We start from the raw sequence: 25,637 nt of genomic DNA on the forward strand, positions 1-25,637 counted from the left end.
CTTTTCGCCCCCTCCGTTGCGGGCATGCTGAATCCACTTGTCTTCCTTGTCGCACAAGTAATGTAACCAACGTAGGGCTTTGACCGAGTATTGACGTTTGACAAAGTGGGTCGTTTGAGGACTGATGACAGCCACGGTGTTTTCAGGCATGAATCGTTGTCGATACACTAAGGAACACGCTTTGGCAATGGTGCAAGCTTCTTTCAAAGGATCGACCCCTCCGTGTTCCATGAACAGTTCTCGAAATTTTCCACAGCAACGCCGTAAAATGTCCACGTCGGAACGACAATACTTTAGCATTTCTTCCTGAAAGTCGAAAGGGTCCGAGGCGTGAATCTGGTACCAAGCGTAGAAAGCTTCTCGTTGTTCGGTACGCATGTTGTCGGGGTCGTAATAGTGAGCCTCAGGTAAATGGGGTAGAACGGCGTGTTGATTGGCTTCCGTATTGAAAAAGTGTGGAAAGTACCCTTTAGCCATTTCTGTCATTCCAAACGTTTTAGGCATTCGACTCAACGGCATGGCCAAATAGCTCATCGAATCTTTAAACTGTACTTGTCCCACTTGCATGAAAATGATTTTGGCTCCGTTCAAAGTCACTTTAGGACGCTCGGTGCCTTGTTCCGTATAGTACCTCAAAAGAAACTGTCCATCGTATCCGAAGAAATTGTGAGCCATCACCGTGGCATGACGATGACAATCTCCGTAACGTTCGATGTCCTCTTGGCTCCACGTCTTGTCGACGGGGTCTAAGACCCATTGGGCAAAATCAGCTAACGTGTTTGGTCCCCGAAAGATTTTTTCACGCCCTCCGGGTATCTTGCTGCAGTGATGGCAATGACTGAAGATAGGTTCTTGAATGCACTTCTCGCACGCTCGATGAGCCACACAGAAATTAGGAATGTGAATGCCGGTTTCTTGCATGCATTCGAAATCGAAAAAGATGAAATTGCCTTTCTTCTTGTGACCGTCCTCTTTCTCTGGTGGGGGTTGGTATTTTTGCACGTAACATTGGTGTTCCAAGTCCACGATGTGGTGACAAATGTGACATTTTTTCTTTCCTGAACATACGTGTGCCTTGGTATTATTGGTACGTATGACTTGTTCACACGTAGAGCACAATCTCAGCAGTTGACAAGCGCATTTCTTCTGTGAACCTTGCGTTTTCAGATGTTGTTGGTAACAGGTAGGGCTGACAAACGTGCGCAGACAAGTTGAACAAGGCACTGGTTCTTCGCTCAGACAGGGTGAAGAGGCCAAACATCCTGTGCATTTCGATCCACAATGCTTGTGTTGCTCTCGATTGTTATAACCATGGTCACATTTCTCACAGTAATAACTGTATTTCAGGAATCCGGTGATACTGGTAATGGTATCGAAATGTTCATCGTGATAATAGACATGAATGTATTTTCCGTCCTTAAAGTCTTGGCCTCGAAACAACAGAGGTCCGCGCACTTCTTGAGGGTGCACTTTCAAGGTGTAGCGTGGAGCTAGGGCATCTTGCAATTTTTGCATCTCAGGAATGCCACAGGGTGTGTCTTTGGACAGGCCAGCTTGTTGCAACAGGAGTTCTGCTTCGTTTCGTTGTTTGGCTCGATGGGAACGTTGAATAGTGTTCCAGGTTCTTTTCCATTCTACCGTGTCGTTCTTGTCGGCATAGGTTCGTCCCACCACGATGGCACGGGCTAAACACATCTGGTCATGAGAGTTGTTAATTCGGACGAGACTCTTTTTGGTGTTGCGAAGGTCGTCCACCAGTAACATCTTTTTGCGTCCAGTTCCTTGAGGAGGAGAGACGTGGGTCATGTCCAATGTGGCTTTTCCATCGGTGATGTCAAACTGGTCATTAGATTGTTGCACGTGTTGAATCTTGTCCATGACTTTGGAAGCGTTCAATTCTGCAGGGGTGCTAAACTCGATCCAAACAGGGGATTTCAAACCGTCGTGTTGTATGGAAAGTCTCAAGCGATCGTCTTCTTTGGGTTGACATTGCTGCTTGAGTGCAGTGAGCAAAGAATCCCACACCTCGGTGATGAACACTTCTGCTTTCTCTAACGGCACTTCAGCCTTGAAATCTTTAAACTTCACTGTGTATTTGTAAGCCGTGGTTCTAAATTTTCTAGAGGAGCGCTTTTCCGTCTCTCGAATGGAATAGTACTTTTCAGGGTTGACTAAGGGTGGTGAACTTGGTTTAGAGGGTTCGGATTCTGGTTCACTCATGTCCTCTTCAAAATCACTGGCATGAATTTGTGCCAAGATTTCAGCCCTGGTACGAGGCGATAGATCACGTTTCTGCCTCTTACTTTCTTCTTCTTCTTTCTTCTCGAATGAATTAGATCGTTTCATCTTGAAAGCAAAAAGTCAAATGACTCAAGTTCAAACACCATAAACTACTTTATAGTCATAGCAGACCAGCGTATATAAAAGGGTGTGTGTCTTGTCCTTTCACTATTCATTTCACTCTCAAACCGAGCACAACGATGGAAGAGACTAGACAGATCGAACACTTCATCAGAGCTTTGCGAGGGGTCATTAGAAAATTCTCTTCAGACCAGCCGACGGACTACTCTCCTTCCTTTCGAGATAAAAGTCAAGATACTTGCTATATCTGTCAGAAGAAAGGGCATTGGTCTTCAGAGTGTCCATACCGTCAAAAAAGAAAAAAAACAGGGGATAAAAAAGACAAAAGTCAAGATACCTGTTATTATTGTAAAGAAAAAGGACATTGGTCTCCAGATTGCCCAAAAAAGAAACAAGAGGAGTCAGAAGAAAAGAGGGATTCTTCAGAAGAAGAAAGGGATTCTTTGAAAGAAGAGAGGGATTATTCTGAGGAAGAAAGCAGACAGGTGAAGAAAAAGAAACAGGAGAAGAAAAGAAGAAGGGAAGAAAGTGAGGAGGAAGAAGAGGAAAAGAGTGTGACGGTGAAAAAATTCAAAAAACCGAGAGACTAAACAAGGAGACAGAAGAAGTCAATGAACTTTTTATTAAAGTGTTGTGTTGTGAATTGTGAATTGGATTGTAAAAAATGGAGAAAAGAATAAATGAATGATATAAGGTAAGTGTCTTTGAGTTTTGATTTTAAAATAAGGACGTACACTCACGCACTCATACACAGACACGTACTATAAGGGTAAAATGGGTGGGGTTTATTTTTTGAGTTATTGGCAAATTGAAATTGTATTTCTTTTCGAGAAATGTGGGTGGCCCTGAAAAGGGCCTTTTTTCTTCATGGTGAAGGGGTGAGTTTAAGCAATCAATTTTAACTGCCTTAAGCCTTTGCCACGGCCAAGGCCTACTTCTGGACTGCGTAATGTTGATGATGATGATAATGATTGGGTTGAAATCACTAAGGGTGGTACGGTAGGTTTAGTCACAGGGTTGACGTGTTTGGCTCGGGAAGGTCGTATTCTCTTCGGTCGTGATAAAGAAGTCTGATACATTTGTTTCAGACTTCTTAACTCCGCTAAAATGTCCAACAGTACCGTGACCGTTTGATTTTCACCCTCTTGTTTCTTTGCTGCTACTTCTTCTTGCTGTTGTCGCTGTTGTTTTTTTCTTACCTCTTCTTCTTGTTGCTGTTGCTGTAGGAGAAAATCCTGTTCCGCTTCCTTTTGTCGTTGTATAAATTTCTCCAATTCTTCTTTCTGTCTCTGTCTAAAATTCTCCACTTGCGGTAATGAAGAAGGTAACGAAGGTTCCGGAACAAATTCTTGCGAGGAGAGAAAATCCACAAAATCCCAATTCACCTCTTCTGAAAGTAAGTCCGAGTTCCCTTGGGCAGTCTCTCCTGCTGGTGCACCCCAATGGATCGTTTTCTGAGTTTCCGTCATGTTGAATCACTGTCGCATAGATTGACTGCACACAAGCGCTAGCGAATCTATATAGACTACGTGACGTCACAGACTGCACTCTTACGATTGGATGCGGGCTGACTGAATTCTGTAACGCGTGTTCGGATTGGTGAATGAACTCAATCCGTTTCAATCCTTCCTGTCCCTATAAATAAGCGCCGTTCACTGCATTGATTCACCTATTCTCGGAGCCTCAACATGTGGACAGACGTTGAATCTTCAACCCTTGTGTCAACAATGATGTTCAGGACGGACATGCTCATGTATGTCCGATCCAAGTGGACCGTTGTCCACAGGACCAACAGCAGCCTGTGGATAAGAAGAGTCTATATAGAGAGACAAGGTTGCCTCAAGAGGACTCTGATGTATGGCCCTGCTGTAAGACGAAGTTTGAGGAAAAGAAGATGTCGCAAATGCCCTCTATGTTAAGGGCATATTAACATAAACCAAAGGCCCTTTTCAGGGCCAGCCATATTTCTCGAAAAGAGATAGTCTTTGAATTGCCTACCCCTTTTTTAAAAATTTTTTTTTAAAAAAAAGAAAAAAAATCCCATGTTCCATTCCCCTTGTCCCTAAACAAGCCCAAACTCTATTCCCATGTTAAATTCCCCTTGTACGTAAAGTGACCCACGATTTATCACCATGTTAATTCCCCTTGTACGTAGAGTGACCCACGATTTATCGCCATGTTAATTCCCCTTGTACGTAAAGTGCCCCACGATTTTTCGCCATGTTAAATTTCCATTGTACGTAAAGTGCCCCAAGGGGGTCTGTAATGCTAATTTCCATTGTACGTAAAGTGCCCCCCTTCACTACTCATATCCGGTTTGTTTATTTTAAACTTCCGTTATATATATATATATATATATATATATATATATATATATATATATATATATATATATATATATATATATATATATATATATATATATATATATTTATGTAAAGAATACAATTCATACAATTCATATAGCGAATAACAATCCTTTCAAGTGCACTAGATCCAGCAAGAGATCACGTGTGTCAGGGATTGATTAAGATAAATGCAATAAACTGACAACGAACAGTGCGAATCTAGTATCTAGCTAGCCTGAGTGCTTGTGACCCTTCAGTGAGTCTTTTCCAAAGGCAAATGCAAAACATAGACAAGACAAAGAAATAAAACAGAAAAACAGTTATGTTTGCGAAACTTTACATGGCTGTTTCTACAGGAATTTAACCTTTGAACTATATTATGTGTCAACTAGTTTATTTCAGCTTGTTGCTGATACTGGAATATATTTGTACTGATCTAGAAATTGATGAGCCATAACGACAGCTATTATTTTATGTAAATTTATGTAAGCGCAGATTATATTCAGGATATTTCATTGTTATAGTAGTCATAGGCTATCAAGCAAAGTTTCGCAAACATAACCTTTTTTTTCTTTCTTATTTTTTGTTTGTTTGTTTCTTGTTTTATTTGTTTGTCTTGTGTATATTTTGTATTTGCCTTTGAAAAAGACTCATTAAAGGGTCGAAAGAACTCAGGCAAGCTAGATACTAGTTTTGCACTGTTCTTTGTCAGTTTATTGTATATATATATATATATATATATATATATATATATATATATATATATATATATATATATATATATATATATATATATATATATATATCCCATATAAATTAAGATCGACATATAGGATAAACGCTCGGTATGGACAGGATAAATACAGGATAAACAAGCACACTTATTCACAAAATTCACACGGTTCAGAAATAAATGTCCAAGTGATATGCCACAGTGCTTATTGCTTAACTTACAGTAGTTACCGTGTGCATTTTAAGTATTTCGTAGCCTTATTTTAGTGCAAACCTTACTGATTCGGAGTTCTTTAGAAGCTTATTTATGTGACTGTGGCGCTTGATTCAAGCATCTCTGATATATTCCAATTGAATTTCTTACATTTCCTGTTTGCCTCAGTATTTACCTACTTCAAACATTTATTGTGACATGCAGCAAAAAATGTAAAATCAAACGTAGTGAAGCTGAGGCGAAAGGAGCAAGATTTTAAAAAATAATATACAGGCATAACATCATACCTGAAGTGTCGTACTGCAGTGAATTTCAGCGTTAGGTGCTCCACCCACATAAAGCCTTAAAGGTATCATCGACTCGATTATTGAGTCCTTGGTTTTGACACATTGAGCATCTAGTCCTACCTGTAAGACCCGACGCTGATATTTATGTTTAACACCTTAACAAAATCAAAATGTGCTATGTCTTACATGTAGGACTAATTGAGCATCTACATTCACCTTTTCAGAAATATACAACTTTCAGTGTTGTACCTTTAATTTCTTTTCAATCATTAGTTAGTTTAGCGAAGCGTGATATAAGATGACAGCGATATATTCCCTCGTACTCTTGGGGTGGAATTGTCTAGAGACCTCACTTGGAAAAGGCACATAGACAAGATAGTAAAAAAAGGGAACAGTAACCTTGGTTTCCTGCGCCACAACCTCCAAATCAACAATAAAGAAGTAAAAAGTGAGGCATATTTCACTCTGGTTCGACCAGGTCTTGAGTATTCCTCGACTGTGTAGAACCCACATAGTAAAGATCTAACAAATAAGATAGAGATGGTTCAGAGGAGAGCGGCTAGGTTTACCACAAATAAATATCGTAACACTAGCAGTGTCAGTGCAGTGCTCAACCATCTCCAGTGGGAATCACTCAAATCCAGGCGAACCAAGGCCCAGCTAACCATGATGCACAAGATTGCGAACAACCTAGTGGACATACCAGCAGACAAATACCTGACCCTGGCATATAGCCAAACTAGGGCAAGCCACAGGAAAAAGTTCCAATTAAAGTCAGCATCGACAAATTGTTTCAAGTTCAGCTTCTTCCCATGTACAATAGGGACTTGGAACAAATTACCATCAATAATTGCAGAAGCTCCTGAGTTGGTATCTCACAAGCAGGAGCTTTCCAAAATGACATTCTAATGAACTAGTCAGCTACAAGTAAGACCTAGTGATTCTCAGGGCTATGCCGGTTGAGGTTCCATATCTCATTGCCGCTACGGTAGTCGGATTGGTCTGAGTATGAAGGGACGAAAACATACACTGACACACTTTGACTTATTTCTGCCTTTCCTATCATTACTCTTCTGACTGTCCTATCACTTCCATCTTTACTTTATCTTTGACCACGTACCACCCGTTGCTTAATAGTCAAGTGTGACTGTGTCAACGTATTTATAGATAGATAGAAGCAGATGACTCCTTAGCTACGATGTCATAGCCTCAACTTGATTTGTTATGGTTGAGGTAGGAATAAGGGTACTAATATTAGTACTAATGGCTCCTGTGTCGCGTCACTTGGGGCTGCACGAAAACCCAGATTTCACAAACTACTGTGATGTTACCCACAAAGCAAAAACTTACGCTATATGTAAATCATGTGATTAATAGCACATGACACAATATCAGTGCAGTGAAACTTGTATAATCATATTGCATGTAGTTAGATCTAATCTGTCAGATATGTCTTTTTGTCTTTAATTAACTTGTGTTAGTGATGGGTGGTTTGTGGTTTGATTGTCCATCATCAACAATATTTTAGCATCTTTTTTCTGGCATAGAGAGGTACCTGGGTAGAACTGCCAACCCTCCGTATGCTACTGGAAAGGTTTTTCACTTGCTAGTTATTATGACTACATGCCTGCAGGAAGAATGGCAACCATGATGCAGGTGACAACAATAACAATGCAATATGGCAAATTTGTAAATTACACCTTGGCCTTGTTAACTGTGACTGTCAAAACCATATGTCAACTAAGGATTTAAGAACCAGGTAATAACAGATTAATCACCAGTTTTGTTAATTGACCACTTTGTTGTAGGCTGACATTGATGATTAAGCGCAAGTTCATAGCACATTTTTTGGATGGGAACAATTTATCAATTACATTTGGATGCACATATTGCATTTCTTTAATTCTTTAATAGAAGAAGTTATCAACTGAGTAGAAATCAGAATAAAAAAGTAATTTGGGAAGAAAGAAATATCAATTAGTGGCAAGTAGGCTATTCTTTACTATTCTTCTGAAGGAACAAAAAAGTTAATCTTGCTTTTAATTAATGCAAACAAATTGAAGTCGTTGGTACAACTCTGGAAGAGATTAAACATCTCCAACCACTGTTGTCTTTACTGAAAACAATACCAAATTCAAAAGATCATTAAATGGTAATAGCAGTGCATGATGTATGCATTAATTTGAGCAGAATGAGAAGTTTCAGTATTGTAAAAAGATGATATTTAAAGCTAAATTCTTTTTCAAGTTGTCTTGAACCTTTTGGATCTTGGTTATTTTTGATTGTGCATGTATGTGTTCTTGTTTATGTGTGTGTCATTGTAGAGTAACATCAATAGCACATGGCAAATGCTAGCTTATGGCTAAAATGAGATAAAAAAGCAAATTATCATACGTAAAGTTTTTCTTATATTGATCATAAATCTAGTTTTGAACTAGCAGACCTGTTTACCACTCTAGATTCTCCAAACATTGTATGGATGAAGCAGGACAAATATTAACTATGGATCATTTAAGCAAGATTATGGAGAACTGCCAGATCGGCAAATAATTACAAGTTTTAATGTTTCTTTCTACTTCTCTGTCCTCGTTCTGTATAGTGCAGTGTAGGACAGTGAGGAAAATGCACATTATTCATACTGAATTGATGAAGAGTGAACTTTTGACTATGATCATTAAGCTTGGATTGAAAGAAAATGTTTCCAGGCAACAAAATCATAGCAGGGAAGGTAAACTATTTAAGAATGTAGGTAGAGAAGGTAGAGCAATCCTGGGTTTAGGAAAAGTTGGCTCTTTTCATGTTTGTTTTTAATTAAAAAATTTTTTATATGTTTCTACTCAAAATGCCCAGTTACAAATGAAGGTCAATGTTTTTCTCACTTCTGATTTTATAATGATCTTTCATCTAATCCTTCAACAAATGACATGCATTCTACAGTTGTTTACAGTATTGTTTGCTTGCTTACTTATTATCAGTCAGATCCATAAAGTTGACATAATCTTGAATAATTAACTAACTACTCAGTAAATAACATGTTTATAATAATATTTATTGTTCAGTATCAACTATGTTACATAGACATACAAGATCATAGGTAAGACTCATACTTTGTTTTGAAAGTATGGGCAGACAGTAATAGATCAATCTTGCCATGGATAGATTGACTCCACATTGTGCTGAATATGTTATGGACCAAGATGTCAAGTCACCAATTGGAAATGTGATTTTTTTTGGTGCATTTTTAAATTTAGGGTGTATTGAGCTTCTTAGTGGTCAGAGTGCATTTCAAAGAACTCCTGTTTGTGGTTCTGGATGCTCAGGTTTTGGCTAACTGTTTTCTGTATATGTGAATGTCAGGTTTTGAGAAATGTAACCCAGGACTGTTTAGGAATCTTACAGAGAGCTCTGAGTGCATAGATATAAATAATTATCTGCATCAAATTTCAAATTCTGGTCTATTTCATGTGTGACTTTACAGGGAAAAAAAATTAATTTGAAGTTTTGATAATAATGTATACACTAGATTTTGCAGTGTAATATTACAAATTTTATTCCAGATCAGGGAAGAGTTATCCTTAGTCTAATGTGATATCAATGGGTCCACCACCAGTGGTTACAGGAGTCTCCCCTAGGGATGGACCTCCTGGGACACGAATTATAATTAGAGGTGAAAACCTTGGAAATGATCCTAAAGATCTGATAGGTAAGAGTATGTCCTTACAATGAAATATACAGTAGTCCCCCTCTTATAAGGCCACCCCTAATGCAGCAGGGAAGTGGCCTTATAATGCGGGTGGCCTTTCTAGAGGGGGATGACAAATGCGAATAGTAAATACATATGAAGAAAGTCACAAGTACACTTAATTTTATATATTTAATATTTTAATTAAAAAATCACATGCATGATGTGAAATAAATGTAAAACAAACTGTCATCATTTTCAAAAGAATATTATGAATAACCATTGATATAGTTTTAAAACTGTCTTTATAATCCTTTACCTCATACAAGCGTATTTGGACGCCTCTACTCCATTCGCATGGAAGCGCCTTTTGAAGCCTCTACAAGATTCGCATGAAAGCGCCTTTTGACGTCTGCTGTAAACATCAGCCATTTTGAGCTAGTTTTCGTAGCACCACCTTCGGGGAAACCCCCCATTTAGATACTACATTCATTTCTGCGAATGACAATTACGTCAGATCACGTGGTCGCTGTTCATGCACTGGTCAATATCTACTATTTAAAGTAACTGGGTTGTAATCTCCATTTTCCAAAATGGCAGCCGCGGATTTCATTCAGTACGTACAAAGTTTTCACGATTAGAATAACAACCATGAAATATTCAATAAATTAGGTGAAGTCTCTGATATTGATGTAGGCAGCAATTAGTTTTTATAAATTATCAAATTCAGATGACTTAGTGATGTAGACGCACACGAAAACCTTGTAAATTATGAGTATCAGAAATGGCAGCTATGGTTGGTCACGCAGCCTCACTGACATGACGGTGAACGAGTTCTCTCTCGATTTTGAAGCGCATAAAAAAATTCTTCTGTGAAAAATAATTACACAGCTATAACAATCGGACTTTACTCTTAAATTTTTCCACATATAACATATGTGTACCAAAAATGTAAAATGGTTAAAATTGCTGTTAAACGTAACATACACTACATTGCTTAACAGTTCACAGGCAGGATTTCATTCAGTACTTACGAAGTTTTCACGATTAGAATCACAAGTACGAAAGATTCAATAACTTAGGTAAAGGCTCTGATATTTATGTAAGCAGCAGATAGTTTTTATTGATTATCAAATTCAAATTCAGATGACTTAGTGATGTAGATGCAGACAAAAAACATATGAATTTTAAGTATGGGAAATGGCAGCTACGGTCGGTCATGCGGCCTCACTGACATGACGGTGAACGAGTTCTCTCTCGATTTTAAAGCACATAAAATATTCTTCCGTGAAAAATAATTACACAGCTATAACAATCGGACTTTACTCTTAAATTTTTCCACATATAATAGATGTGTACCTAAAACGTAAAATGGTTAAAACTGCTGTTAAACGTAACACCACTACATTGCTTAACAATTCACAGGCAGGCCTATGCGTATGCGGTCGGCTAGGTAACAGGTGTTCTATTTATAGCGTGCTGCACTTTGTCACTATGCTCTATGAGGTAAAGGGATAATTATGTTATAGTTCACATCATCTGTCACTTTGTTGGTAACGGTCTAAAAAACAAACCAGTCTCATCACATTAAAAATATCCTTGCTGTCATATCCCCTGCATATATCATTTAGTCTTTTGTTCCAATCTTCGACAACTTCATTATTAACATCAGCTGATTCTCCACTAAGGACAGAACACTTGATATTGTGTCACACTTGAAATCTGTGCAACCATCCGTTACTTGCGGTAAAGTCGTCATATCCCAATTCAACTGACAAAATTGTTGCTTTTTCTTGTCATTCAAATCAGGATACAAACATCTCCTGGCTCAAACAATCTTCCTTTCTCCATCCATTTCACCTTCCCACTTCTGCAGAATTGTTTCATTATCTTTCACGATATTGTTTATCTGAGTTTAGTTTTCTGCAAGGATCCTCGACGACCCCCCCCCCACCGTCAGTTGAATTACTTTCACGTTCTCCTCTAAACTGAGAATTTTTATTTTCCTCAATGACATGTTGATCTTTTTGCAGTAAGTTATTCATGTTGCCAACTACTCTACTGATAAAACAATTTTGTATGCATCTAAACAAATTGCCGTGTGTTTTTAAAGGAAGTGATCTTGTCACTTGATTCATTAGTCGCAGTCTGGTACCCTAGTGTTTTTATACATTTCTTTACACTAAGTGAGAGAAGCCAAAACAGCTTCGATATGTACCATTAACATTACGCAGATTTGACCTCACAGCCGTTAGGGTTCGTAATTTTGACAATTATTGTCAGTAGTAATAGCCACTGATTATCAAAGTGAACAAGCTCAACATCTTACTAAGGGAAGTCATAAAGGCTACCAATCCATTTTCCTGCTGTCTTGGGTATTGTACATCGATACTGCCACTTCTCAGCTGTTACTCCTGTTCCATAATTGTAATTTTAACAATTATCAGTGACTAAACCGGACATCTTATGATAACACAACAGTAAGGCTAATTGGATTACATGTACGTACCCTTTTGTATGGGTTAAAAGTTGAGTCTTTCTCGTTTTTTATGGCATAAATTTGGCTTCTCATGAGGCGTAAATGATGTAATATTAACCTTAGTGTTAAATGTACTTTACTCAACACTTCTTTCAGTAACGAAAACCTGACATCGGGGAAACAGAAATCGGATTACTTAACACACGTTATGAATAAAATACTGGTTCTGGATACATATTCAAATAAAATGCGGCTGCTTGTGAGGGGTAAATTTTATATTATTGCACTAATATGCTGGCCGCTGGTCGCATTAGCAGGGTGGCCTTTCGCGAGGGGTACTTTTGAACACAAACTCGTCAGTGCCATTCTGGCCGTAAGGAGCGGGTGGCCGCTGGTCAGGGGGGCCGTTCAAAAGAGGGACTACTGTAATGAAAATTAGAAAAATCAGAATTATTTTTCAGACATGATAGACATTTGGCAAAGAAAGAAAGAATGATGCATATATATATATATATATATATATATATATATATATATATATATATATATATATATATACATACATACACACACACATACACAATCTAAATATATATTTATACACACACATATATACACACATACACACCCACACAATCTAAAGGAGTTTTAACCATTTTGGTGTCCTAGGTGGTTAGAGCATCCACCTAAGATGCAGGAGGTCATGGGTTCGAACCCTGGCTGAGTCATACCAAAGACATAAAAATGGTACTAACAGCTGCCTCCTTGGGCTGATTGACCTGGTGTCTCGATAATGTAACTGGGTGGGACATAATGCTACATCACTATAAACTGCCACACTACAGACATCATAGCAATATAACTGATTTTTTTAAAAGCTGCATTAAAAATCCAAATCACACACACACCCTCCTAGAAGAGCTATTTCCACTGACAGTAACTTGGCTTTTTATTTTGGGGGTGTATTATCTCTCCCATCATGGTCATGCTCAATAAATAAAACAGATGGAAGATTTCTTTGGTTGTGAGGAGTTGCCATAATGCATGGAATTATTCTCCAAGTGAGTTACATTGTTTTAGGTAGATTTAGGTATATTAGGATTGAGATATGCCTTTATAATGGTTATTTTCATGAAAGTTTTAGCAAGAATGCTTATTAAGTCATTTGTGGGTTTTACATCAGATATGGTCGATTTAATGAAGTTGCAACTGTGAGATCATCATTTAGTGGATTGGATGATCATGTATTCCTAGATCAGTTTTGATCTAGGCAGATTTTCTTTACTAGCACAAAGGAAGGTACTGTACTGCAAATTTTTTAAATTTTTTGATGACTGGTTAATTGTGAAAAATTAAGAAATGTGACACTGTAAAACCATATAAAAAAAAAACAGTTTCATCATGAAGATTATTGATACCTGATATGTTTCACTAGAGTAAATTTTGTCATACAAAGATGAGAATGGATTTATGTTCAACTGATATAACCATTGAAAAATGATGCCTGTCAAATTATTATATAATAAATTAGAAATTGGCAATATATTTGCATACAAAAGTTTCATGTGTGACCATAAAAGTCATTGGTCTTTATAAACCTTTAATTGCTTTTGACTGAACAGAAAATTAATAGCTTTCAGGGTTTGATTTTAAATCTTTAAGAATATGGTATATTAATGCTAGAAAGACTGATACTATTTGGCAAAGAAAATAAAATCAGATCAAGAGATCTGTTTATCTACATTCTTTTATTTTCAGGCTTAAAGATATGTGGTGTGGACACACTTATGACAGCAGAATGGAAGTCAAGCAAGAAAATAATTGCTCGTACAGGACCTGGCAAAGGCAAGGGGGATATCATAGTTACAACAAGATCTGGTGGAGTGGGCAGCTGTACTGTTGGCTTCCGAGGTTTTTTTGTTCAGATAGGTATGTAGTTAATAATCAAGAGCTGTTGTATTATGATTTTAAAGGGGCTCTGTTAACATTGATGTTATCAACCTGTGATAAATTCACAGTTGACAGGAGTGAGTTTAATTTAACATAGGAATATACTGTCAGGACTCATAAAGCTGACTTACTTTCATCAGGCTATTATATTTAAAGCATGCAATATTGGAACAGTTTGTTAGAAGTCATTTAAAATCTTACCCACATATCCATCAGTTGGAGGGAGGCATGGTAGCACAATCGGTAGAAAATTTTAATCATAATCTAAGTTAATGGCTTTGACACCCACCCAAGTCGGTCATGGTCAGTTGTCTCAGTGTGTTCATGGTAAGGCATTTAGCTCCTGTTTCCTGATTGTGATATAGCCAGTTACTTGATTGTCTAAATGCCTTTAGAATGGGTAAAATGATATCTTGAACTATGTATGCAAGCCATTAACCTTGGCTTAAAACTGAAGCCATATATTGGTTTTTCATGTATTTAGCATCCTTTCACATGTTAGAAAATCTATCATTAAAACTTAGGTCAGTTCCATGTTACTTGGTTGCGCATAAAATCTGGATAAGTGTTTTACATAGGAAATGTGACTCACATAATAATATCAGATTTATTATGTAACTTTTATTGACTCACACTGCTTGAAAACAGTCAAGTGCAGTCATCCCACATAATGTGATGCCAGTATTTTTGTCTTGGAGAAATTTTGCATTCAACTGACTTAAGCAGCCACAAAATATTTGGTGTACTAATTGAGTTACTTGGCATGCTAGTGTGAGTTACTTGGCATACTAGTATGAGTATAACAAGAGAACCGGGTTGGATTTCGGATTTATAACAGAACAGTTTTGATGGTGATACAAATTATATGTTTATTGATGAATGACTTGAATGGAAAAAAGAATTATGATTAATAAGTGTGTGTATGAGATCCAAGTATTGGACTAATTGACACAATCTGCATGAACCTAATAATATAACATAAATGTGAATACAAGTAAATGACTTTACACAGTACAAGGACGAAGGTTAATGATTCACTCTAATTTGACATGATGAAAAGAATGATGTGTTTTACTCAAATAGTAAAAATGATTCACAGTAATTTCACATGACAAAAAGAATGATGTGTTTTACTTAAATAGTAAAAATGTGGTACTTTACTCAGGTAGTAAAATGATGAAAACAATGAAACAGATATCATACAAAATATTTTTGCAGTCACAAATCACTAGGTATAACAAACCCCAAAATTAACCCACAGCTGAAAGATTGCAGGTATGGAGTTACACAAAACAGTATGTCACTAAAATACTTGGCTACAAGTCACAGTGGTCAGTTAAGCAGTCAGCATTACAGGTAGTCACCGACCACCATACAATTCCCTGGTCAGTCAAGCATTCATCACCCACCAATCGGTCAGCAATGCCCCATCACCTGCTTCTCAACCAACAACACACTGTTCAATCAGCTTTACAGTTGCTATGGTCAACTTCTTTGTCAGCTATACAGCTGGTACCCTGTTGACTCTGATTAGCTGAAAAAAAATCTATTGCCATGTACCGTGAATGACACGGGTATATACGATTACACGAAATGACGTTATATATGGTAAGTTATACAAATTACATTATCAGCACAACATTACAAAGCAAGAAACAGGTTCGGAAGTGAACCTACCTGTGTCTGATAAGAATCCTATGGTACTAAATGTTTCTTAATAAAATGCAACTTTTTGCTAATATAGATCTCCCATTAAGTCACATGCAAGAATAGAAAATATTTGCATTATACTATGCAAGCCAGAGTTACATAGAAAATATACAAAAATAAACGTGGTAATACAATAGTTACAACCTATAATATACCTAAGAAATTAATAAATAATTTGCATACCTCTACAGCCAAATATTTGCAAGTCCTTAAGTAGACTGCTTACTGGCAAGACATTCCATAATTTAAAGATTTCATCATATGGTGAGGCATTTATACACAGACAATGTAGTCCTACATTATCTGTGTGCTTGATGAATATTGGTTTTTCCCCTTGAAATCACTTTTTACATACGGGATACTATGAACTGAACTCACTGTTTCAAAATATTTGTACAATATGCATAAATCACCCTCAGATATCATTGTACACAGAAAACGAACCTGACTATATGGATATAATAAATAAAGGGATTTATAAAATTCCATGACATTGAGTTACTTGAAATACTAGTGTGAATTACTTGAAAAGCAAAAAAAAATTATAGGTAGGTAGATGAGATTGATATATATGTTTGTATATATGTGAAAGTAGAATGGCCAACATGCTGAGAAACAAAGAAAGAAAAATGAATGAAAGGAAAACTGAAAGAAAGAACTCTGTTAGATTTGGGCAGATTTTGTGTTCAGTTTTGACATTCATTTCTGAGACCAGAAGTAACATGGACATACCAAACATTCATTGTTTGTGGAGATAATTTAAAGATGTCATTATAAAAAAAATCAGTTGGAAGCATTATATGTAAGAGATAACTTAATAAATTTCTGTAACATTTCTGAACTTATTTTGATTGTTATAGTAATGCCGCCTTTGATATTATTGGCAAAGAATGCAACAATCCATGAAGATGGATAGCTTTTGATTTCAAAACTATATAATGAAAGGAAAATTTATGCATGTTTAATAGAAATATGAAAATATTTCACTTGTAATGTGGAAAAAATATTTTGCAACTTTTTCATTTAAAAACATACTATGTAAATAATTTTTTGCTTTGAAATGACATTTAGGGCTGTTCCATTAAAACATATATGGAACTCAGGGAAGGCACTTTAAAGTGGGGTACTCACCCATAGATGCCATTTATAATTTTTTTATCATTTTAATATGAACTCTATGAAATCAGAGTACCAGGCAAACATTTTTTTTTAAAACTGCCTTCGCTGGGTACCATGGATATTTAAATGGAACAGCCCTTAGTTTCTTTTGTATTTTCATGAATTTATTTTTATCTTCAGGAGATGTACCAAAATATTTTATAGGTATACATTATACTTGTTTAATACATTTCAGATTGTTTATTCTTTTCAACTTGTCTATTTGTTGAATGTTTGATGTTGATATTGATGATATTATACTTTACATGCACTCAGTTAACACAGAAATCGATACAGGTTTGATTGCTGTATAGTAACAATACCCAATTTGCCTTAACAGCTTTTTCTTAAGCACTGACTTCTTGTTCCTTTATACATTCATTGGTCTTATTGTGATTTATTAATGTCAGCCTGTACCCATCCAGGCTTACAACTTTATCTCACTACTGAAGAGTTACCAGTATGCAGAAAGTAATCATTACCTCACATAAAATGATAAAATTATGGAATAGTGTATATAATCATTTTACAAGGAAAATCTGAACGTCATGATAAATTTCATCATACTTTACAATTATCTTCATAAACTTAATTTTATTTTTTTGCCTTTACAAAATAGTGCCAACAAATACAGAATAGTTACACTGTCATCATAGTAGTTTTTTCTTGATATTTAAATTAGTTATGACTACAGTGACAAAGTCTGACAGAGGAATTCTTCTGCTGATATAAACAATGTAAGAAATTTTACCAAGGCTGGAAAAGAAAAGGCATAGCACTGTTGTTTGTTTTTCTGCTGTTATTTTCAATATAACTGTGAATAAAGGGAGGCAATCCTATTTTGTAGTTTGTTCCTTGGTCTCTTGTCAACCTTTGTAAAATGTAAAGATAAGTACAGCAAAGTTCTGATAACCAAACCGTCGGTCCCTCAAATAGTTGACATTAATTGTGCCTTATGTAATGTTTCCATAGGTCAGCAACTTTCAAAACTCAAAAGAACTGAAAGCAGGGACAGAAATGTTTGACACAGTACTTTTGAACTTTTGAAGTCTTATTGTATGTAATCAAAGAGAGAAATATTTCCAAGCATTCATTCTATTTTTAACTGTGTGCTTGACAAAATTTACAAGTAATGATAGGTGCAGAGATAGATTTTTTATTATATAAGAGTAATAATTAACTAGTCAGAGATTACTGGGAATTTACTATTATATGTGGGATATTCATTTTCTTAAAATAGATTTTGTGGTTGCTTCAAAACACCACAAAAGATACAACTTATTTTTGAAGTCTCCAATTCACAAATTGAAGTACCAACAAAATTAATTTATTTTATATTCTTGTAAATTTCTTCATACAAATTTTCTTTCCTCATTGATGCTCTGAAACATTTTGCATCGAGGCAAAGATGAATTTTATAGTACTGTGTCATTTGCTAAGACTGAAATGTAATTTTTGTTTCCTGTTTAATCTTAATATCATCAGTGTCAAGAATTTGTCTTTGATTATTGATTTTCTTTGATTTATTTGTTTCTTTCAAAGTTGCATAAGGGACTATTCCATTTACCTTTAGCTAAGAGATATATGACAGGGTTAAATTTATATCCCATTTTAGATACATTTTGGATACAGATATAAGCAAAAGAATCAGCTGGATATGTACTTTATTTACCGTATATATACATAAAATAATTTTAAAAAATTCTGTCCCAGAACTTATGGTGAAAGTTTTTTTCACCTCTGTGATATGTACCAAAACTTAAGAAACAAAATAAAGACAAAGGTTATTTTTATCACAAAGCAAGCCAACGTCTTAACCCTTTACCTCATAGAGCATAGTTACAAAGTGCAGCGCACTATAAATAGAACACCTGTTACCTGTTTGACTCCATACGCAAAGGCCTGCCTGTTAACTGTTAAGCAGTGTAGTGTATATTACGTTTAACAGTAATTTGCACCATTTTACATTTTTGGTACACGTGTATTATGTGTGGAGAAATTTAAGAGTAAAGTCCGATTGTTGTAGCTGTGTAATTATTTTTCACGGAAGAATTTTTTATGTGCTTTAAAATCTTGAGAGAACTCGTTCACCGTCATGTCAGTGAGGCCGCATGACCAGCTGTAGCTGCCATTTCTCATGCTTGAAAGTTTTTTGTCTGCGTCTACATCACTAAGTCATCTGAATTTGATAATTTATAAAAACTAATTGCTGCCTACATCAATATCAGAGCCTTTACCTAAGTTATTGAATCTTTCATAGTTATGATTCTAATTGTGAAAACTTTGTAAGTAATGAATGAAATCTGCGACCTTCATTTTGGAGAGTGGAGATTACGACCCAGTTACTTTAAATAGCAGATATCGACCAGAATGTAAACAGTGACCACGTGATTTGACATAATTTTCATTCGCAGAAATGAAAGTAGTATCTAATATGGGGTTTTCCCTGAAGGTGGCACTACAAAAACCGGTTTAAAATGGCTGATGTTTACAGCAGGCATCAAAAGGCACTTCCATGTGACTGGAGTAAAGGCGTCAAAAGGCGCTTCCATGCGAATGGAGTAGAGGCGTCCAGGGTCGCTTGCATGAGGAAAAGGGTTAAGCCAACTTTGAATACTTTTAAGCTGTTTTTTTTTTTATATATAAAAGGATATCAATACAAAGTGTTTTATTACAGAGCAATCTGACCATGGATGCAAACTTTGAATTCTTTTAAGTGTGATGATTTTTTTTTAATGTACAAAGTCGGCTGAGATATGGAAGCTAACTTTGGTTCTTTCATGGGAATTTTGAAAATATATTGAAACAATGGAACAATTTTAAAGTGACACAATATATTGCTTCGTGCACAAACATAGATGACCCAGCATCGTACAGAAGATTTGGAGAAAATAAAATCATTTGATAAATTCGTGAATTCCAAAAGAGAAGATGATTTCTTGTACAATATGTTCATTAACATGGATGAAATTTTAGTGTACTTTGATCTCATTCCTGGATGGGCTGATGATTAGATGGGGGTTGAAAGTGTGAGAATTAGCACAGAAGGTGCAGATTAAAAAAATATGACTTTAAATTAGTCCTTGCAGTTTCCACTTCAGGAGATGTATTGCCTGTAATGATATTTTTTTATGGGATGAGAGAGCTAAACAAATACTCATGCACTGAAAGAATGGATTGTATGTGTGCAGGAGAAGGGTTGTGTTGATGAGATGCTGCTGCAGTGGATTAAAGAATTTTATCGTAAGTACATGGTTTTACATCTTTTTAAAATAAAATTTCAGCTGGAGTGCATTTTCCAACATGTAATTTTCTAATGATCTAAAAGGTGCCCTACAACTTATGACTCATAAAATGATGTGTCCCAGAACATACAGTGCAAAAAAATATTACTTGAAAAATTAATTTATGGTGCACCAACAAATACAGTGTACCAACATATATGGTAAATACGGTATGTAGTGTCAGATACGGTTGAGATGGGGATGCATCGGTTGGATATACATGTAGTGTCAGATATGGTTGAGGTGGGTAAGGCATCAGCTGGATATATATGAAGTGGCAGATAAGGTTGGGATGGAGGAGATATCAGCTGGGATGTAGTGGCAGATAAGTTTGAGGTGGGAGGAAGAAATCAGCTGGATATGTGTAGTGGCATATAAGACTTGAAGTGGAGGAGGCATCAGCTGGATATGTATGAAGTGACAGATAAAGCTGGGATGGTGGAGATACCAGCTAGTATATTGTCGCAGATAAGTTTGAGGTGGGGAGGCTGTCCAACTCTTGAAGTGAAGGTGGCATAAGCTGGATATGTATGAAGTGGCAGATAAGGTTGGGATGGTGGAGATATCAACTGGGATGTAGTGGCAGATAAGTTTGAGGCGGGGAGGCTATCCAACTCTTGAAGTGGAGGAGGCATCAGCTGGATATGTATTAAGTGGCAGATAAGGTTGGGATGGTGGAGATATCAACTGGTATGTAGTGGCAGATAAGTTTGAGGTGGGGAGGCTATCCAACTCTTGAAGTGGAGGAGGCATCAGCTGGATATGTATGAAGTGGCAGACAAGGTTGGGATGGTGGAGATATCAACTGGTATGTAGTGGCAGATAAGTTTGAGGTGGGGCGAGGCATGAGCTGGATATGTATGAAGTGGCAGATAAGGTTGGGATGGTGGAGATATCAACTGGTATGTAGTGGTAGTATGACTTGGTATAGGCGAGGCATCAGCTGGATATCTTTGAAGTGGCAGGTAAAACTTGGGTTAGTGGAAGCATCAGTTGGAGAGATATATATATATATATATAGTGTCAGATAGAATTGGAATGAGGAAGACATCAGCAGGATATGTATATAGTGGTATATAACGTTTAGTTATGGGGGTATGCAGTGGATTGAAGGTGACTGTGAGAGTGACTGTCTGAGGAGCCACCTATATCTCCAAAGGAAGGCAGGGGACAGAGTTCAGGTGGGAGCCCAAAACCCATACTTGGACAAATTTTACAAAGGGCATAACCCATATCTCCCCTGTTTTTATCTGCCATTGATATGGATTTATTCAAATATTAGCATTTTCTTTTGAAGGAGTAACATACCACTTCTCACACCAAATTGCTGGTAAATGGAATAGTTTCTTGTTGAAATTATTCCCATTTAGTGATTTTATTTTATTGAAAATTTTTTTATTATACTTCTGCTTATAATTTTATCCACTGTTACATATGTAAAGTAATTTCTGAATCTTATGCAATTATTATACTTGTTGGTCAAGTCAAAAAGAAGCTTGCATTTTCATTCAAGAACTCACTCAAACTTATCCCAATAATGCTGTGGTTTTAAGCTGAGTGCACAAGATTGTGTTTCATTTAAGTTATTACAAAAGGGATGAAATACACAATATCTATTCCCAGGTTTCAACTCTGACTCTTGAAAAAATAGTTTTTCATATTTCATAAAAATGAAATTCACTCCATCTGACACAAGATAAAATAAAATTGAGTTCTGTACATTCAGTATCAAAAGACATACACTGTTAAACCTGTTTCAGGCAGTTTACTTTATTCCTACGTCATTTTCTTGGCAACAATTTTTGTCAAGGAGACATTGGAAACCAAGTGTTTAACGCATGTGATGACCTACAAGATGACCCACGCTGTTATCCAGTGCAATAGTATTAATGTTTTTGGTGAATTTAATTTCATGGACATTCATCAACCACAGAAAGGTTAAAGAATATTTCTGATTTTACAGTATTTTTCAGATTGGTAAAGAAGAAGAATGCACTGTCAATGAAAACATGTCTCATTATTTGACATGAAAAATTAGTATCTTACATGGCGATGCAGAAATCGTTTAATAATCAACTTTAGCTTCCATCCATCTGTGCATTAGTCCATATGATCATATTTCTCTGTAACCCTTGCACATAACTGAATACTATTTTGATAACCAGGGACCAGTCAGTATATTCTGCAGTTTGGTGTTTTCATTGTCTTATGGTCCTGGATGTGCCATGCACGCATTTTGTCTCAGCAACTTTATCTTGAGGGTTGCGGCCCTTGGCAATTTCGTATCTTCAACCCTTATCCATAATTGGATGACATTTGGGAAATAAATTGCTATTAGATGTAGCTGTGCCTTTTAAAGGTTACTTCTTCCAGGTCCAATATTGATTGTGTTACTTGACTTTTTCCATCAGAGGTCACTGTAAGCAGTAGGTCAGGAAATATTCAACATATTCTGATGCAGTTTGATGTGTTCATTGCCTCAAGACCAATTCTGTTTTGGATATAATTATAACATTTGGCAGCATCACCAAACCTTCACATGAGATGTTGCTTCAGCAGGCATATCTCAAGAACCATTCAATATATTCTAGTGCAGTATGGTATGAATATTGTCTCAGACTTGTTTATAAATATAGTTTCAGTCTTCAGATTTCTGCAAGATAACTTAACAGATTTGTTGGATTTTAGCCAGATATGGCATGTGGCTTCAAATTGAGCATAAGTTTCCTAAGGGATATTAAATTTCAACCAGCACCTTAATATTAATGAGTCCTTGAATGAGTTGGATTTCCATTATTCCATGTCATCATTAAAGAAAGTTGTGGCCCTGAATACCATTTTTCTTTTAAACTTTGCTTTTCTAATAAAAGTTCTTTTGTTGTTGTGGTTTTTTTTACCTCTGAAACAAATGGTAGGGATTGGGGCCCTTTGTATTGCACTCAGCCCTACTAACTCTAGTTTAAAGTTAATGGAAATACTTAGTATTGGATTTGTTTTATAATTTTTATGTGCAGTGTCAAATATATGTTCTTGTAACATCTTAATTCATAACTTAATAACTCAAACATTTGCAATCAAACATGATTAGTAAAAACATGGATACAATGAATAATTATATGGTTTAAATACTAAATGGATTTGGATACCTGATGTACATTATAATGGAGACGTAATGAATTACAGGTATGGCAAAGTAAATTTGGGTTTCCTAGGAGGAAATATTATGGCAAGACACACTGGGTTAAAACGTCTAAGAATGTAACATTGCAAAAAATAAAAATAATCATTATCACATTGCGATATTATTTATCTAGCAAAGTCTATGTAGTTCAGTGTGGAAGCTAATGCCACCAGAAAAATTTTATCTTATATCATAAGTAGCAATTAGTTTCATATTGTATAATACATTATGCCTGATAGTGCAGGCAGCTTGCAGCATGTTCTTTTATACAGTATGTCTGATACTGCAAGCAGCCTGTAGCATGTTATAAAATACAGTATGCATGACTGCAAGAAGCCTGTGGCGTGTTATACAGCATGCCTGATACTCCATGCAACCTTTGGAATGTTATATAGTAAGCCTAACACTGCAAGCGGCCTGTGGCATGTTATATAATACAGAACCTGATATTGTAAGCAACCTGTGGCATGTTATATAGTATATTTAATACTGCAAGCATACTGTTGCATGTTATATTATACAGTATACCTGATAATGCATGCATCCTTTGACATGTTATATCATCCAGCATGTTTCCCATGAACACTGATGTAACATACTCTGTTTATGCTTATGTCATAGGACCTTTACAACACTGATGTAACATACTCTGGTTATGCTTATGTAATAGGACCATTACAAGACTCTGCAGTTTGGATAGATGAGACCCAGACAGTGCTTGCCAACCTTGGCAGAGGCAGACCCTCCTCTCCCATGATATCTAAAGAGGATGAAGACCCTCTTGGAATATCTAACGAAGGAAACAGGTGATTAATGCAAGTTATGTCATTTTAAATCTGACAAAATTGGCTCTTTTTCATGAATTGGCTTATTTATAGCAGTGAAATTGTTATATTTTCCTAACATGAAATAATTTAATGACAAACACAAAAGCTTAAAGCCCAGAACTGCAGCAAACTTATAATTGTGAAAGATTAGGAAGTGACATTTCTTAGTTGTAGCTAAGTGATATGCTAAATGCAAATATGAAATAATCACAATTTTAAGTTGCATGTATGTATGTATGTATGTACGTATGTATGTATGTATGTATGTATGTATGTGAAGAAAAATAAATTCTGTTTTTGAATGCACATGTTTTGGTCATAAGGCTGCAAACATGATGTTGTGTTAGCTGGTAGGAATTTCAGAATCAGACATAACTTTAATGCATATATGTAATGATATCTCTCAGTTTAACATAACAAAAAGACATGGGGCCCCGAGTGGCCAAGTGGTCTAAAGCGCTCACCGTTACGGATCACTGCCATCTCACCTCTGTCTGCATGGGTTCAAGTTGCAGGTTCGGCCTATGTTGGTATGTGAGAAAGCTTGCCAGTAGCTTCTTGTGGGTCAGTGGTTCTTTCCGGGGTTTTCCAGGGTTCTTCCTCCACCATTAATACTGGCCGCCATGTATAGCCTATCTTGTGCTGACAAATGGCGTTAAACCCTACAACAACAACAACAACTCTCAGTTTAATGAATCTAACTTTGTCATTCTGCATCAGCAAGGCATCAAAAGAAAAGTCACATGCCTGGTTAATAACAAGCAAACAGTGTTCTCTTAATCATGTATGCAAATGAATAGCATCAATCACAATTAGATAATCAGCAGATAGTCTTTCTTAAATGGCTTACCTACAAGCATTTTTTTATTAATACATGTAATTAGCCTTAAAAGCTGGCCCTTTTGTATCGTACATGTGGTAAGTATTGTTTTAACCTCACGTACCTTTGGAACATTTCCAGGTCCTTGTATCACATATCAGTTCACTGTAGTACTTGCTAGTTGTATTTAATCTGTTTTTGTGTCAGGAATTAGCAGCTAAAACAGATTTGTAAGTTTATTGAGTTTCAGCTTTAGGTGAGAAGGTAAGCGTTTAACTGAAATTTGGGATCAAAATTTCTTTTGGTAGTTTGAGTTGAGGGTTTTTGGTATAATCTGGGGAAAATGATGATATCATAAAAGGAAATATTTGGGACAAAAACGAAAATTCAGTGTTGAGGGGCTTTCAATATACTGAGGTTTTGATTCTGAGGAGTTTCACTGTATGTATATAGCTTGAACCTACATTTGACCAAAGATAATAGCATTGTTTGGATCTTTTCTGCTTTTTTGTAGGGCAAAATCTGAGGAAGAGATGCTTGAACATTTTCCAGATGGTGAGTTAATCATGGGTTATAAACAGTAAAGGATTCATTGAAATTTGTT

The 25,637-nt window shown here is 36.2% G+C and overlaps 1 protein-coding gene across 1 annotated transcript in view; it reads left to right on the forward strand.

The window, feature by feature from the left end:
* The first annotated feature begins 5,793 nt into the window (after positions 1–5,793).
* Positions 5,794–25,637, forward strand: part of LOC149782763 (exocyst complex component 2-like) — a 112,561-nt gene continuing 92,717 nt past the window's right edge. The window contains exons 1-5 of the mRNA XM_089934254.1: positions 5,794–6,004; positions 9,500–9,645; positions 13,862–14,032; positions 24,057–24,192; positions 25,548–25,588. Coding sequence (XP_089790380.1) covers positions 9,537–9,645; positions 13,862–14,032; positions 24,057–24,192; positions 25,548–25,588 — 457 coding nt within the window. The 5' untranslated portion in view covers positions 5,794–6,004; positions 9,500–9,536. The remainder of the gene's footprint in view (positions 6,005–9,499; positions 9,646–13,861; positions 14,033–24,056; positions 24,193–25,547; positions 25,589–25,637) is intronic.

Source organism: Sinohyriopsis cumingii, chromosome 15 (assembly GCF_028554795.1).
Source record: "Sinohyriopsis cumingii isolate HCF-2022 chromosome 15, ASM2855479v2, whole genome shotgun sequence".
In the NCBI taxonomy this organism is placed as follows: Eukaryota; Metazoa; Mollusca; class Bivalvia; order Unionida; family Unionidae; genus Sinohyriopsis; species Sinohyriopsis cumingii.